The sequence below is a fragment of the Centroberyx gerrardi genome, chromosome 11 (assembly GCF_048128805.1).
Source record: "Centroberyx gerrardi isolate f3 chromosome 11, fCenGer3.hap1.cur.20231027, whole genome shotgun sequence".
NCBI classification, from domain to species: Eukaryota; Metazoa; Chordata; class Actinopteri; order Beryciformes; family Berycidae; genus Centroberyx; species Centroberyx gerrardi.
In genome coordinates, this window is record NC_136007.1 from 20,560,608 (window position 1) to 20,578,287 (window position 17,680).

Here is a 17,680-nt window from a genome sequence, read left to right on the forward strand (position 1 = left end):
ACTTCTAGTTTCACTAGTTTTTCTACTAGAATTTACTATAATAACGAGTTACCGAGATGTAACGTTTAAGGGACAAGGAGCATGGAATCCAAGTGATGGAAAAAAATTATGTACACAAGATTTATCAAATAAATTAATTAAACAGCAAGTAGTTTGATTTCTAAAGTAAAACATCCACCAAAAACGACTACTTTTATTATCTGTCATTTCGGAACAAAGGCACTTTAATGCATTGATTTATTGTATTTACGATTGTCTTTGAAGGCAGCATGCCATAAGATGACGCTTGAGACGGCAGGGGGCGCCATCTCCAATCAACTCATTGTTGTGACCACGGCTAGGGAGGCTGGGAAAAGATGGCAGCTTCCTATTCTTTGTGGGGATTAACTTTAGTCCGAGAACTGATTTAAAGCATTCACCAGTGGGTATCCAGAATTTCCTTCTCATACTTTGAATTCACACTACTCAATATTCAAATACTTTTACAAGCAGAACATGGAGAAGAGCGGAAGCGTCGACAGTTTGGGCTCGAAGCGCTCCTCTTCCAGACAGCCAAGTGTTGATTCATTGTCCAGGTAACTCCACGCTTTTTAAGCTAGCTACATTTACAAATTAACGAGAGGAGGTTATTGATGAATATATGAACGAGTCAGTCGATCAGTATGTCTAAATTTAATGTGACATTTGGTGTAACCATTCAACGCTGGCTTTTACTAGCTGTCACGGAACGTTAACGTTGAAACAACTTAGCTAGCGGGTGTCTGGTGATGTTGACAGTAACTTAACTTACAGGTTCTCCCAAAAAAGGAGAAAAACACCATAGCGTAATGCGGTGGAAAAGTGGCAGAAAGTATAGCTATGGTAACTCCTATTCAAAACAACCGTTTCTTTATGCCAATGTGATGTTATTTTTAGCAGCACTTCCACGTCTCGGTCTGATAGGTCTGCCCAGGCCAAGCCACCCTCTGCAATGTCCTCTGACTCCGTGTCCACCTCTACAGAGCTGTCTCCTGAGCTGAGGGTCAGTAGCCTGTCTGTAGTGTAATCTGCTGCATTAACGTTAGCTGTGCTTCATCAAAGCCACTATGATGATGACTAATGCACGACTCTCTTCCTCTCCCCCCCCTTCAGGTTAGGCCCAAAGCTCCTGCCAAGGTATGTCGTCTGCTAATCACAAAGAAAATGCTACCTGTCCTTGAATGATGTTTTATGGTGAAGCTGTAACTAGTCTGGTGTAGCCACACATCAAGTCTCCAAGTCTAAGTTGTGTCAAATGTATCCAACAGGTGCTTAGAGATTCAGTCAAAGAGGAACCACAGTTGCTTCCAAATGAAACTGTGCAAGACATGGGTAGGTTTTCTCATTGCTGCAGTCAGCTATCAAACATATAAACAAAATGGCATGTGTGTATATCCATCCTCCATATCCATGATTAAAGCAATTTGCATTTGTTGCGTTGTTATTTTAATAGTGCTTTATTTAAATAGTGAGTAACCACTCATAGTGGTTAAATTGAGACATGTTTGTTTTGTTTTGTTTCACAGCCAAAGATGTCACTTATTTCTGTCCTTTCACTGGACCACTGAGAGGAACGCTGACTGTCACCAACTACAGGCTTTTCTTCAAATGCATGGACAGGGTATGCTTGCTGATTTTAAAGAAACTGAATATTTAGAAGATGTATTTTGGTTTTATTAATGTGTTACTGATTTCTAGGAGCCAGCATTTGTGCTGGACCTGCCCCTTGGGGTGGTGAGTCGTGTGGAAAAGATTGGAAGTGCATCGAGCCGTGGTGACGTGTCCTATGGACTGGTTTGCAAGGTGGGAAAGCCATAGAAATGGTCTGGAATAACCACAGTTGTTTGACTTGGAGGCTAAGTTACAACACCAGGGGCCAGTAGTATAAACCTTTGCTTAGATTCAACGCTAAATAGCTGTCTGCACACAGAGAGGGAAACGGGTATGCACAGATTCTCTGAGATTCATAAAGCACAGTGTACGCAACAGTGTCATAAATCACAGTCATTGTGAAACTGAGCGTGTGAACAAGCGTTATGTCCACACAGTAGATCATAACTCTGACAGCAGTAAGGACACTACTTGCGTTGCAAACTGGCAAATCCCTGCATATTTACATACATGACCTGACCATGATCTCCCTATCTCCAGGATATGCGTAATCTGCGGTTTGCACACAAGCAGATGGACGACTCACTCAGGAAGTCCATTTTTGAAATCCTGATGAAATTTGCGTTTCCTGTTTCCAATGGGCTGGTGAGTGAGTCAACAGTCTCTGCCACTGTTTCTGACTGTGTAGCTCTGCACTAAAGACCAACTGATGATTTTCTCTCTTCTTCTCCCTAGCAAATCTTTTCCTTTGAATATGGGCAAGTCTTTCCTGAAAATGGATGGAAGGTGTATGACCCTCTCTCTGAATACAAGAGACAGGTATTTAAAATGACATGATCCAACTGATTCCTCCTGTGTTGGTGAAAGTTAGCCTCATTTTCCAAATTGTCATTAGATTTTACCTTTTTAGATAGAATAAAATGTGTTTGATGTCTTGCATTTTATGTAATTAACCAAAATTTTGAAAACAGCCTTGTAGCGGAGACCAAACTAGCTTGTTATGAGTAGTTCCAACTAATTTGTGGGACGAATAGTGGAATGATAAAGCTAGCTTATTCCACACAGACTTTTTTCAGGCGGATAATTACTCTTTCAAAGCAAAATGTCTTGAAGTAACGTGTGAATCCATGTGAATCCTTTAAATGTTACAGAAAGCTGTGACATTGGTTGCATGTGTGTTTTTTGGAAGGGTATACCCAATGAAAGCTGGAGGATGACAAAAGTAAATGACCACTATGAGCTGTGCGACACCTACCCATCAACCCTCGTGGTGCCTGTCAACATACCAGACGAAGAGGTGAAGAGAGTGGCTGCCTTCAGGGCCAAGGGGAGGGTACCTGTAAGTGACCTTTCTTCACCATCACTGTAATTATCCTCTCATATGTAGCTGGTTAGCGGGACGGTCCGTGGTGACGCTTCCTTGTCCTGTACAGGTGTTGTCATGGATCCATCCAGAGAGCCAGGCTACAGTGACCCGGTGCAGTCAGCCCATGGTTGGGGTGAACGGCAAGCGGAGCAAAGAGGACGAGAAGTACCTCCAGGCCATTATGGACGCTAACGCTCAGTCCCATAAGCTCTTCATTTTTGATGCCAGGCCCAGTGTCAACGCTGCTGCCAACAAGGTTTATTAATCTCTTTAACATGATTTATTCTGTATTCATATTTAGAAGAAGCTATTACAATATGATGTGATACTTTGATCCCTGTAACTGGTAGGGATTCAGTGTCTTGCCCTAGGACACTTCAGCAGGGTGGATGCTTGCCGACACGGGGCTTGAACTTGGGTCATCCATGTTGAGGAACGGTCTCTCTAACACCAGGCCGTCCCATCTCCACTTAATTTTTTCCAGATGAAAGGGGGTGGATATGAAAGTGAGGATGCTTATCAGAACGCTGAGCTGGTGTTCTTGGATATTCATAATATCCACGTGATGAGGGAGTCCCTCCGCAAGCTGAAGGACGTGGTCTACCCCAACATCGAGGAATCCCATTGGCTCTCCAATCTTGAGTCCACTCATTGGCTTGAGCACATCAAGGTGAGCACAAAGATGGACCGCTGTAATTGTGAATTGGGAGAGGGATGAGGGTCGAAATGAAGATGAGCTAACTCCCAGCCTTTTGACTAAGTTGTGTGTGTGTGTGTGTGTGTGTGTGTGTGTGTGTGTGTGTGTGTGTGTGTAGCTGATCTTGGCAGGAGCGCTGCGGATTGCAGACAAGGTGGAGTCTGGGAAAACATCAGTAGTGGTGCACTGCAGCGATGGCTGGGACCGCACAGCCCAGCTCACCTCCTTGGCCATGCTAATGCTGGACGGTTACTACCGCACCATTCGCGGCTTCGAGGTGCTGCTGGAGAAGGAGTGGCTGAGCTTTGGCCACCGCTTCCAGCTGGTAAACGAGCTCTCACACTTCCTTTATATATCTATTACAACTTTTGGGCCATAATTATGATTATGCTGCTTCCAAAAGTCCTGCCTAAGGTCATGTTAAGTCTCCCACAATCCCATAAGTCGTCAAAGGTGGGCACTTGTTGAGTGTTATATAATTGGATGTAGTGTTGTACTGGGACACAGTGTTGTCATGGAAAGTACTTCATGATTACCAATAGTTTAGAGTTGAGGAAATGGCTGTTTCAGGTATTTTAAAGAGTGAATGTTGCCTCAGTTTCAGAGCGGGCAACAGACATGCATCCCTGCTGTGAGGCACATAAGTTGTCTTTTTCTTTAACCATCACATCTGTGGTCTTCACTCCTTTTCTTCCCCTTTTGTCTGACTTTTCCAGTTGCATCACTGATTGTCCTTTCTTCTTGCCTCCCTTCACTCAGCGGATCGGTCACGGTGATAAAAACCATACAGATGCAGATCGCTCACCTGTTTTTATTCAGTTTATGGACTGTGTTTGGCAAATGACCCGCCAGGTAAGCAATAATATCTGGCACTGAGGTGGACAAAAAAATTCTTTAGCATAACTTGATCTTTTTAGGACATTAATGAAGCTGTTTTGACTTAAGTTTCCAGCAGCCTTTGAGTTCAATGAATACTTCCTGGTAACCATCCTGGACCACCTGTACAGCTGCCTGTTTGGGACGTTCTTGTGTAACAGCGAACAGCAGAGGGTGAAGGAAGTAAGAGCATCTTTTTTTCTAAGTGTTTTGAATGTGTAATTGTGGTTGCCGACACAAAAGTGGGAATTAGTTTAGAATATATATGGTCTGGCATGATCATTTCAGGTTCAAGACTTTGTTGTCCCTCATGGGAAGTTCGGCTTGCAGCACAGCATACGAAACTGTACATAATCCCAATAAACCAAATACAAAAACATTGAAGACGCTGCAAAACAGAACAATGAGAAGAATAGTAGACTGACTAGGGAAGTGACAGCGTGGAGTGGAGAGTCTGATACAGTTAAGCAGATTTGCAGCACATTAGTGTTATAACCACAACACCTTTTCTGTTTTTTGACAGGAGATTCCCAAGAGGACGGTGTCCTTGTGGTCCTATATTAACAGCCAGCTGGAGGAGTTTTCCAACCCTTTGTATGTGAACTACTCCAACCATGTGCTGTTCCCTGTCGTCAGCTTACGTCACCTGGAGCTTTGGGTGGGCTACTACATCCGTTGGAACCCTCGCATGAGGCCTCAGGTATGTTAAAGCAGCCTCTTTCTTTATTAGCTGTGTGAGTGTCCTAATGTCAATATCCTACCTGGAAAATTGTTTGCACTCCACTATTGCTCCATTGTAGTGATTAAAGCAATATTCCACTTAGTCTGGGGTTATTTGGCACTTGACCGCCATGAAAACCAGAATATAAACTAATCACCAAGATCAGATGCAGCTGGACGAGTTTATAGCGTTCAGATTTATACTTCCCATTCATTTGACTGAGGCCACAAAAATAGCCTGAAAACTGACATTTAACACGTTTGTGAACAGATTAAACAACAACAAAAAAAAATTCAAACACTACAAACTCCCACCTGCATCTGATCTTGTTGATTAGTTTATATTCTGGTTTTCATGGTCAAGTGCCAAATAACTCCCATGTTAAAACTAAGTAGAATATTGCTTTAAGCTTTACTATCTGGATCATAGGAAAACACATTTTTGTCTTTTTTTACTTTATTTTTCCAGGAACCTGTGCACCAGCGCTACAAGGAGCTGCTGGCGAAGCGTGCCGAGCTGCAGAAGAGGGTGGAGGAGCTACAGCGAGAGGTGACCAATCGCTCGGCTTCCTCTTCCTCAGAGCGGGCAGGCTCGCCCACGCGCTCCATCACCCCAGTGCAGACCTTTGTTTGACATGACTTGACCCAGGGATGTGCCCACAAGCTGAATCCCATCTCCGAGAAGGTGCCATACCCATAGTAACCAGTAGGCCCCACCAGGGAGGATTTGTGTGACAAACCCCCTCTTAGGGTGACACACTGCTTTAGTAAGCCACTACCAAAAGTCCGGTGAAGCAGATTGCAGGCCTTGCATCTCACACAGCAGAGGTCCTATAGTGCCTGCTTGCAACAGGACCGTCTGTGTCTCAGACCACTTGACTACAGCCATACTCTACTCCTCTTCCAGGGTCGAGAGGACACGCAACCTGATGAGATGAGTACGCTTTAGCATATCGGCCTACCTACAATCAGTGTTGATAGTTTTTCAAGTTATTAGTACACTAAAATATTACTCGGGTAAATCGAAGTAAGCCTTATACACTTTATAGGAACATTCAGTTCATTCCTCTACTTTGCAAAGGTGTGATAGATATTTGTTTGAAAGCCATGGTATTAAAGTAATTGTGAAGATGTATACAAAAAATATTTTGAGGTCAGAACACTAGTACTAGAAACTACTAAATGGCTTTGGATTGAATTGAGAATGTAGCTAAAGGGCTTGAGTGTTACTTTGCTTCTTCTGTTAGAAAATAGTAATTGGGCGCTTTAAAAAAAATAAAATAGGGACGGGGACTTCATAAGTCGATGCATTCAGAATGTTGTGACCAAATATGTATGATTGTTTATATGCATACATAGTGTGTTATGTACGACATTCCTCTCATTGAATAATTTGAGTTTTGTAAGGTTCCTTTTTCTAACTCGTTAACATAATTTATTATCCTGTAGTCCAGACTTGTATTTATAATTCTCAGCCACGCTCTGTCTCTTAGTCATATAGTGATTGAAGATGTTCTCAAGCAATAGTGAGCTGCACAGAATAGGCAATAGTGCATTTGTTCCAGTTAATGGTCATTTTCTCAAAATGTTGATGTGTGAGCATTTCTTGCTCATGCTCAATAAAGTTGGGATTAGACAATATGTCATTTATTTTATGGGTAGCAGGAGTTACACAACTAATTTGTTTTGGGTGTTTTTTCACTGCATGAATGATAATGAATCATAATGATTGTGAATTAATATCTGTGCCTTGTATTGAAAGATGGCTGGAATAATACTCAAGACAATGGTGTGCATAATTTTAGTTGCTAAAGTTAAACCATTAATACAGTGATGAGTCAGTATTTCTTCTGCTTATGTGAATACTTGAAACGAAGACAGGAGTCAACTAGGAGTGAGTGTGGTTTGTTATATCAGCGCATTGTGAACACAAAACTCTAGTCCATTTGTAGAGTTTGATGGGGAAGCTGTATGTTGTTGAAATGAAAGCAGAAGCCCAATGACATTTGTAGCAAATATCTTTAGTTAAAATCTTAGCCTAAAATATATCATCAAGAGTGCCTTCTTTTATGAATGAAGGAAAATAAAAGTGTGACTTAGAAGTATGAAAATTAAAGTCCTCCTTTTCACAGATATTGTCATCCATCACATTGATAAATCAGCTCTAAGACATGCGTTGCCCCTTAACATGCTTCTTATCCAAATATTACTTTTCTGCATTTCATTTATGCCTATTATTTAAAAGGTACATCTCTATTATCAGCAATATTAGATTGCTCTTTCCCTTGAAAACTGAAAATTGTTTGTTAAACCATGACAACTTTCCCTCACAGTTTATGCAAAACAGTTCTTATTAGATGTATTTTTTGCAATATCTTTCAGGCATCAGGGAGACTGCACTGCCGTACGCACTTCATTACTTCAAAACTTGTTTTCAGCAATTAGTGTACTGCAGGCAGCAGCTGGTCTTCTATTACTACTACTACTAAAATGTCAAACAACTGCAAAAATGTAATAGAATGATAAATTAATAAAAGTCTTAATCTTATAGTCAAATGTATGTGAAGGTGTGCAGCTCTTTTCATTGTGATCATCTACAAAGGTTGTTGGGGAAACACTCTTGGCATAAATGTATGTTCTATGATTTTTCACAGGTTGTCATTGTGGTCTAGCAAGGCTTTTATGAGAAATCAAGCCTACACCTGCTTCTTTGTTGCTAGTTAATTAGCAAGTGATTCCAGGGAGTCATGCAAAGACATGTCTTTCAAATTTAAACATAAGTGGTGCCCAGAAGACAAAGGATATGAGCCAGCGGAGAAAAGAAAAGGGCCATGCATGCGCCCTCTGATGGGAACAGGAAGACAGTGACTTTCCTAAAGGCTGGATATGCTTCTGAGAACCTCCCAAAACCTCCCAACCCCCACTATCTGGCACTTCTGCCCCCTTTAATCATCACACCAAATAGCATAAAGCTGATTTGCATCCTAGAATGCTCTTGGTGTAGATTCACAGGCATGAATATAAAGACTTGACTGTGATAGTACCTGCTTTACTTCACTTCTCAAGGAGAAGATGAGGAGAAGGGTAAAGATGTGAAAATGATGTTGTCAGCTCATCACCTGCATCGCTGCACTGAACTGGCCATGGAAGCAGGTGAACTATTGGTGGTAAACTTCCAAATAAACGATGTAGAGATAAAAGATTTGCAGCCTGGATCTTGACGTGTCACCTTTAGTTGCAGAACTGGTACTGCGGACCGCCATGCTGCCAAGGTGAAAGGTAGCCTTCACCCCGTCACCTTGCCTCTGATCACCCCAGAAGCCTCCTGACCCGTCTGCCCTCTGCCCCATGTGCAGTAGAGCTTCACGTCCCACCCTGGTTATTGGCAAAGAAGACAGTTACAGTAGAATTAGGGTTAGGATACTAATGAGAATAGGTACAGTATATTCCCAACACAGCCCCATAATAATGTGATACTTGATTGATCACCCAATTTTGACCCCTCCACACAAAGGTCAGAGGTCACGGTCAGGTGTGTCCCTGGAGCTACTGGGGATTCAGAGTTCCATCAGAGCAATGTATGAGTCTTTCCCAAGACTGATAGACCTGGTGGAATAATTTAAGTACTGAAGGGCCTGGCAGCTGCAATGGAGCGTAAACAAAGATAAATTGTTTATCAGTCAAAATAGAGCAAGAGTACAAGGGCCCTGTGGATCCAACTGGTTTTGGAGATAAAGGTAAACAATTCAATATGGCTAGGGATTGAAACTCCAGAGATAGTCAGATCACACTGCAGTTAAACAGTGATTGTAGCCTCCAAACTGTGTTTAATGTAGGAGGTTTCTCTTGAAAGCATGGCTTATTCTTTTATCAGTTAACATTGAAATTTGAAAATTAACAGGCTTCAAAAGAATAGAGAGGATTCTGGTTTGAAAAATATGTGCCCTAGAGTTAATGACTCAGTAATTAAAAAAATAATGTCCACAAGGTAAGCAGGCTGGGATATTAGCACCAGCGTCCATTTGCTTGTAGATTTGACTGTGGCTGGTTTCAATTTGTCGACTCTATCCGTTACTTTAGGAACTAGCAATTATTTTGAAGGGGTTTTATGTTCCAAAATTTGGCTTGTAAAATAGAGTATGAATTTAGAAAAGTTTGATTTGATAGTACTAGGTCCAGATGTCTCGCTTTGGAAACAAACTCTTCTAGGTCATAAATTGTAATTATGTACAAGTACAAGTTAACTTTGAATTCAGATCCGTGATTGGCTGCGCCGTTCAAAATGTGAATCCCGCGGACGGATGTTGTGTCGCGATAGGTTTTCCTTTCTTCTGGAGCCGTGGGCCACTTCCGGTTACATGACGACGGCGTTGATACAAAAAGAGAGAAGGAAAACAGGAAAATACCTTTCTTGGCAAGAACAGTGGAAACTTAATATAAATAGTCGCATTTGTAGTAACTGATTACTTAAATGCCAGCATAGCTAACTATCGATCTCAAGTCATTCTGGTCCGCCAACGCATCAACAGACGGAGATCATAGATATTTGGAGTTTATTGTTCTTCGCCTGCTACCCAGCTCGCTCTAGCTAAGCTATTTCTGGGCTACCTAACGCTAACTAGCTAGCTAGCTAGCTAACGTTAGTTGCCGACACAGTGTGCTCTTAGCTCTTGATTAGCTCGCTGCTGGAAAGGAAATAGCAACGTTAAGCCACCCAATTTGTAGCTGGGCGCTGCTAGCCTGTTTTAGCTCGGTGACTTTTGTTGGGCAAGAATGGCAACGTCGGCTCTGTACGCCTGTACGAAGTGTAACCAGCGGTACCCTTTCGAAGAACTGTCGCAGGGGCAGCAACTGTGCAAGGTTTGGGAGTGTGTGTGTGTGCGGGTGACTGCCAACAAGACACAGCTCGTCAGTAAACCTTGCCCATACCCTAGGCTTTAACACACAGAATGAAGGAATCTGCGGTGATTTTTCCGACTGTCCTCTATATTTGGATGTGTTGGTATTCCGCCAGGCAGTAGTCTGCGTGCTTCAGATTATGTAACAGCTTTTATCTTTCCAACCTGGAAACGCTAATGCTATGATGGTAACCTTGTTTAGATAATGCCACAAGGCCATGCTGTCCATTTGTTAAAGAGCAATAACGCATTAAAGCCATATATTTTCATCGGCTGAACATCTATGCATTTGTCTATTAGACGCTGTAAGACAATATCCTGGTGGAAATTGCCATTACTGTGCATATATGAGTAATTTTGAAGTTTCGTCAAAAATACCAACTTGTTGCTCTTGCAGTGTTTCAAATCTCGAATTGCCTTTCTTCTGGACAGACGATTGTATAGATGCATGAGTTAACAGCATATAGCTATTAAAACTGAAGCCAAAAACAGGAAATTATATAAGAAACGATTATTTTTCTACAAGATAGCACCATCACGTCCATTACATGCACAGAAACCATCAGGAATGTGGCCAGCAGAATTATTGAGAAAAGTGGCATTAGTTGCCTATTTGTATGTGTGCCCCTTGCAAAACATGTTCTGGGCAAATTTTAATTACGCACAGAACTAATGGCACATCACTTCAGGGTTAATCTGCAGTTCAAGTCGCCCCCTTTGGCCATGCTTAAGAAAGGACAGTGTAGGAGGCTTGATTACCACCCATACTTTGTCTCTGCTAACAAGCCTTCTGTTCCCACCTTCCTTTATTCCAACTGTCAATCTGCACTGTTGCTTCTTTCAAAATGGCAATGGAGGTGGAGAACTGCCAAAACAGACAGTGGCATCACTCTATAAATGTCCTGCTGGCTCTTTTGGAGACTTTTCTTTTCTTTTTGGGATCTGTTGAAGGAGAAATTTTCTTTCTACAGGAACATTAAAGCACAGGGTCAGCTGCAAAACCCGGAGCTGATAGGGACTTACGGTCTTGCTCAAAGACACTTCAGCAGGCTGGATGCTTGATGTCACAGGGGCTTAAACCCTGCTCCCTGTGTTTTAGGGAAGGTGTCCTCCATACTCCCTACCTTTTTTAAGTTTGTGTATAAACAATGACTCATTTTCACTAATGGAAGGCCAAACAGTTGGCAAAAAGCCACAAAAAGGCTTTAGTATTCTCTAGCATGTACCAGTTTTGAGCAGACACTATGGGCTGAGCGACTTAAAACCTCATCACACATGAGGGCGTGTACACATTCCTTTTCATTACAACTCTTGCTCACTTACACTGTGCTCTCAGTGTCGCTCTTGACTCAAAGTCTCTTAGATTTTTATTTTTATTTTATTTAAATCACATCATACATTGGCATTCTCTGCCTACATGAGCTTCAAAGCTCCTGTGTCCTGGGCAGAACTAGGCCTACATTGAACTGTGAGATGGGCCAAGTGAACTGAATGTCAAACTAGGAGACCACCATCTTCAAAAAGTAAATTAACATTAAATCACATAGGGCAGAAAATCGTTGCTGCACTGCTCTCTCTGGGTTGAAACTTTGAAGCATGTTGCACTGGCCACACCCTAATCAAGTAATGTCAAAGCAGGTACTTTGCCTTTGCCTTTGACAGCTGATGGAAAACACATGCTACCTAATCTTTTATAAGCTAGATATCAGGATAAACAGGATTATTTACTCTCTTGCATACACCCAAATTGTCTTGGTCTTCATATTTACATAGATAGTATAGCCGAGGGTTGTGACACAACAAACAAAAACTTTTTACAACGTTGTGCTGAAATGCACAACAACTTGTGAAGGCGGCTGGTTTCTGGTGTCTCCATTGGACATGTAATTGCACAATTTACATGTCAATGTTGTCAGCAGATGCTCATGAGAAAAAACACTAATATTTGTTCCTTTTGTTACCATAGGAGTGTCGCATCGCACATCCAATAGTGAAGTGCACATACTGCAGATCTGAGTTTCAGCAGGAAAGGTGAGACTCGTCGACACTGGCTGCACCTAGTAGTGAATCTCAGCCTGTATTTATCCAGGTATGGTGACATTCTTTACATTTGTGTCATTTGTCTTTGCTGTAATGGACTGATATTTTCCCTTTACAGTAAAACAAATACAATCTGCAAGAAATGTGCCCAGAACGTCAAACAATTTGGGACAGTGAGTGATATGTTTCCCTTGTTTTCTCTTTAAACATTACATGAAAGTTTTAAATGCCGTTGTATTTGGTGATTCCAGTTGTATTCAGTACATACGTTGCAAGTCAGATTATGTTGAAGTAGTTTTTTCCCCTTTTAATGTTTGGTCTTTTGTCTTCCCCTTACAGCCCAAACCCTGCCAGTACTGTAACATCATTGCAGCTTTTATAGGGACAAAGTGCCAGCGTTGTACTAACTCAGAAAAGAAATATGGACCTCCGCAGACTTGTGAGCAGTGCAAACAGCAATGCGCCTTTGACCGTAAGGAGGAAGGCAGGAGAAAGGTATATATATATATATACACACATATAGTATATACCCTCGCAGACTCACTTTCACACGCTCGGGGTAAAGTTGGTCTAACAAGCGCTCTGTTGTCTTAGGTGGATGGGAAGCTGCTGTGCTGGCTCTGCACTCTGTCCTACCGCCGTGTCCTGCAGAAGACCAAGGAGCAGAGGAAGGGCTTCGGCTCCTCCAACTCCTCCTCCCTGAACGAGAAAGACCACCACTCCAGACAGCACCATCACCACCACCACCACCAACACAGACACAGCAGCTCTCACCACAAGTAGGTCCTCCTGTTGTGTCGCATTGCTCCCACAGCTCATCTCTGCAGCTACTTAGTCAGACTGTTGATGTTGAATGCAGGGAAGTGAAAGAATTTGAAGAGAACATTGTAGGGAGTTGCTAAAATGATGTGCTGTATGAACTGAAACGAGTAGTATTGCTGATGTAGCCAACTAACGGCTAACTTATCTTTTACAGACTGAGTGGGAGCTTAAGTCCAGAGCAGGAGCAGGGACTGTGGAAGCAGAGGTAAGACAAAAATTCCCTCTCTCAGAATCACATCTTCAGCTTCTCATTTGACCTGTACAGCGTATTTCAGAAAATGGTAGATGGCTGGAGTTTTTGGGCCCAAGTTGTACATTGCTGTTTGATATTCTTTGCAGCCATAAATCGTCTTCAATCCAGAAGGAGACTCCAAAGAAGAAACCAAAACTGGAGATGAAGCCATCCAATGGGGACAGGTATGAGAGGGTTTTCAGTTGTCTGGTGAAACATAAGCAACACCACAAGTCTGGCTTTCCTCATATTGTTTGTTGCTTGATGCATATAAAGAGAGTTTTTGCTCACATGGGTTGACTGCGCATGTCCTCTTCCTCTATGTCCTCTTCTCCCAACAGTAGTTCCATCACCCAGTCTATGGATTCTGGCGGAACGGACAACTTCATCCTCATCAGCCAGCTGAAGGAGGAAGTAATGTCACTAAAGAGACTCCTGCAGCAAAGGGACCAGACCATTCTAGAGAAGGATCGCAAGGTAGACTGTCTGCCTCGCCTGACCCCTAACTCAAATTAATTAAAACTGCATTACTCATGGCTCCATGAAATGAGTTGATTTATTGATTATGCCTTTCTCTCCTAGCTCACAGAGCTCAAAGCAGACTTTCAATACCAGGAATCCAATATGAGAGTGAAGATGAACAACATGGAGAAAGCGCACAAAGAGTCCATGGAACAGCAACAGGTAAGAAACAACATAAGCACACGTGTCGTGTCCTGAAAATGCTCATTCATGAGCCATCAGTACAGGTGATGCATGCCAAAGCAAGCTGGTACTTGGAACCTGCTGCCCAAAGACTTATGGGTAAACCTAGTGGGGCTTAAATCTACAAAACAAAGCAAATGTCCAATGACAGTGTTACCTACACCACTCATATCCATCCATTCCACTAAAGAGGTGTCAGAAAGCAACAGTTGCCCGTATTGGAGAATATCAATAAGAAATTCAGTGTCTGCAGTGCTGAATTTTTTATTTTTGGCTTGGAAAAAGTCCAGAGGGTGAAATGTCACCAGAATCCCTTGTCGACGAGCGATGCTGTCATGAATCCCACTGGAGCCCAAAGGTAACTGTGGATTCACGCAGTATTCCCTGCTACCCATTCATGAGTTGAATGTAACAGTGGATAAGAGGCAAATGTGTGCCATGAAGAAAGTGATCCAGTGTGTCGTCGTCATATAGAAGCAGCTTCACGTCACAAACCGCTAGCATATAAAACGGCTTGTAGATGAGTTGTTGGTGTCATAACTGTGGATTAGTATCATTCAATATTGTAGAAATGCAAAGGAAATGTATACAGTAGTACCTTATTTTATTTGAAAGGTCCACAGGTTGCCTAGGGCAACACCCTGAACCTTTCCTCAAAGCAGTATGCAGTCCTTAGGCCCTATTCGGACGGCATTCATTTTACAGGGGGAGGAAGCGTAATGTAATCAATACCAAAGTGTCTGTAATTTTAGTCCGGCCCAAATCTGCCGTGTCAGTCATTTTTACAGACTCTGTGTCCAGTCAAATCCCGGCTTCTTTTACCTCTAAAATGCCCAGTACAACTGACCTCAGGTGAAACTAGTCCCATCTGAATTGACATCCCTGCGATTGTCATGGTCCCTATTCCCACAAGCCAAAGTTGTTTTTTTTAACTCTGTCATTTTTCTACAACAACACCAATCCGGATGTCGAGGTCAGACCCAAAGACTCTACTCTGGTCCAGTTACAACTTTTCTTTGCTTTTGCAGCCATGCTGGATTGTCACTCCCATCTCAGTAATTTTGGAGATGATTTAGAGATCTCTTATCCCATGTGAATTGGCCATTAACATTGCAGATGTCCTGTGTTAACAGTTACTTTACGCACATTGTCCTGAAAACCAATCTATCCCCAAATACAGCTTATGAGGGCATTTTAGTTTCCAGGGATACATGACTATTACAGAGTGGCCATATAATAAAACCATTCCATAACATGAGAATAAAGCATGATCATGTGTAATTTCCAAATTTGTGTGTGATTTACAGTATTGATCCGTGTCTGTTATGTCCTGCAAGTACACTTGTGCTATAAAAATCTATTGGTTAAAGTATAGAGCTACAGTTTAAACACTGATATAACTTCGACAGCTGATGCCAAGTCATCAAATACACATCCAGAAGCCCTCTAGACAGGTGCCAGACCAAGTCCCAAACCATTAAGACACAAATGTGCTGTCATGCTGAAGAGCAGCCCGTGGTCAAAATATCACTTTTGGTGTTAAAATTAATTTCCTGCAGTGTGAGCCAAACTGTGTGTGGACTTAGATTAGAATACAGTCCTAATGACTTCAGTAGTTTCCAGCTTGACCATTAAGGCTGTCGTTTTGTAATATAATTCTAATTCTGTGGTTGATGTGTAATATGTTCATCCATGGCACTAAACACTATGTATTTGCCAGCTGTTCCAGTTTGTGTTGAGCAATCTAACTGGATAAAGCCAGCCCATGTTAGCTGGCAGCATCTTGTGATGAATATAAATGAATGCTTTGAAATTATAATTTCCTTCAGCCATCTAGTCTGTCTACAACTGCAGAATTCAAATTGTGTTTGATAGTGGTGGTGATTTAAGATTTCAGGTAAATGTGTGTGGAGCAGTTGGCCAATACAAAGTGGTTAGCGTTGCTCATAGTGTTTTCATACATCCTTCCCCTGATGCACTGCTGAGAAAGTATCACTCAATTATAGTCATTTCTAACTCTGTTTACCATTTATTTCCACAGGCTAAGAACAGAGAGCTGATGAAACAAGTGGCTGCCCTCTCCAAGGGGAAAAAGTTTGACCGGACAGGAAGTTCACTGCTCTTACCCTAACAATAGGCCCAGCCGGTAACAACACAAGAGTGGCTTCATTGTTGTAACACTGTGAAAGTCTCCCTCCTGTGTTTCCTCAATCATTGCCATCGACATTGATTATGTTCTTTATTGGTAAAGCCAGAGACCATGTTGTACATGGAAATCAACTGTTGACTCAAACAAAGAGAAACCATCCTCTACATGTCAACATCTTTTAGATATTTTATGATGACTTTGCCACTGGCTGGGATGTGACTTTGGGAGGAGTGGAGGATGAAGCCCTCGTTTTAACACTGCCGGGCCAAAAAAAAAAGCATGGTGTGCATATGTGGATAGCATTCTGTCGACTCCATGTATCCACTTGATTTCTATGGATGTCATGCAATTTATTTATTCAACTGTATTTCTTAGCTTTTTGTTTCCTCACAACATACTCAGAGAATCTCCCACATTTTGGGGTTTTCTTCAATAGCAATTAGTTATATTTTTCTAAATGGACGTGAGTATGGAAGACAAGCTCTCCTTAATGGAGACCCTGCGCAACTTTACAATGTATGCAAACGTGGGAAGGGTGACCGCAGAGTTGCTGCCCAGCAGTAGAGAAGTCTCTCCGTATCAATCTGAAAACAACCGATGAACATTTTGAAAGGCTGTTTGATGGAGAGACACCTCTAGGCTGCCCTCTTTCTCACTGTGTGACAGCTGTAGTGCTTCGCTGTTTCTCTTTAGTGGAACGATTGTAATACTGCATGATTTTACTGCCATATACCGGTTGGCATTGTGGTCTCATGTACTGTAATGTACTTTTAGACTTCTTTTTCCCCCTCTTTTAATTAGTTTTTTAAGAATCACTTGTAAAGGTATTGCTGGGGTCAGCCATTGTATTTAAACTATTGCTTGTATCTGTTTTAGTGAGTATGTGTATGGTAAGGCCAGTTGAAATTAACACGTCTGTAGAATATGCTTTTTAAAGGAACACACCTTTCACCATGCATTATTGAGCTGGTTTCATACTGTGGCGTACAGGATCACTTTTGTACTTTTTTCCAAACCCAATGTTTTAAAACTATTAAAACTGGCTAAACTAATGGTATTGTGTTGGTTTTTTTATAAGCATTAAGCAGGAGTTCTCTGTATTTGAATGTTAATATTGCTTATTTACTGTTTAGGGACCATTCTAACCTGTTTTTGTTCCATGGTTATTGTGCACAAAATTGTAGTTTAAAATAGCTGAGTGCATGTTTTCAACAGTAAATAATGTTGGCTTATTTACTACAGTATTACACAGTATATTTTTACTATACACACTGTAGTGTTAATGCAAAGATTTTGGCTTGAAGAGCGCACAATGGTAAAATCCACCCAGATAAAAGTCAAGATTATATTGACTTTGGGTTTTATACTGCAGCTTCTTAACCGAGAGAAACTGTTTCTATGGTATTGTGGAGCAGATAAAGTCTGGGATGAACTGAGGCACAGATGCTTTCAAGGCTAGTAGAGGTCTAGTCATCTGATTATTTTGTTGACTGTTTTCAAACATACTGTTTGTATCATCATCATGCAGTCTAGTGATCACATTAAA

General features: G+C 41.8%; 2 protein-coding genes across 4 annotated transcripts; both read left to right on the forward strand.

Moving 5' to 3' along the window:
* The first annotated feature begins 346 nt into the window (after positions 1-346).
* On the forward strand, positions 347-7,830 carry mtmr2 (myotubularin related protein 2). Of its 3 annotated transcripts, none has more exons than XM_071916580.2 (16): positions 347-575; positions 916-1,021; positions 1,132-1,155; positions 1,287-1,350; positions 1,545-1,639; positions 1,717-1,821; positions 2,170-2,274; positions 2,365-2,448; positions 2,819-2,968; positions 3,063-3,251; positions 3,480-3,665; positions 3,811-4,017; positions 4,452-4,544; positions 4,638-4,751; positions 5,092-5,268; positions 5,758-7,830. In XM_071916580.2, the coding sequence occupies exons 1-16, from the start codon at positions 496-498 to the stop codon at positions 5,920-5,922; spliced, it is 1,944 nt and encodes a 647-aa protein (XP_071772681.1). In that variant the 5' UTR covers positions 347-495; the 3' UTR covers positions 5,923-7,830. The 3 variants fall into 3 exon arrangements, with proteins under 3 accessions (XP_071772681.1, XP_071772682.1, XP_071772684.1); XM_071916581.2 differs by having other exon boundaries at positions 919-1,021; XM_071916583.2 differs by having other exon boundaries at positions 943-1,021.
* A 1,822-nt stretch (positions 7,831-9,652) lies between these two features.
* Positions 9,653-17,177, forward strand: fam76b (family with sequence similarity 76 member B). The gene is made up of 10 exons (XM_071916616.2): positions 9,653-10,148; positions 12,153-12,217; positions 12,345-12,399; positions 12,566-12,721; positions 12,821-13,005; positions 13,203-13,253; positions 13,388-13,465; positions 13,622-13,757; positions 13,863-13,964; positions 16,027-17,177. Exons 1-10 carry the CDS (start codon positions 10,062-10,064, stop codon positions 16,114-16,116), a joined length of 1,005 nt encoding a protein of 334 aa, XP_071772717.1. The 5' UTR covers positions 9,653-10,061; the 3' UTR covers positions 16,117-17,177.
* The last annotated feature ends 503 nt before the right edge of the window (positions 17,178-17,680 follow it).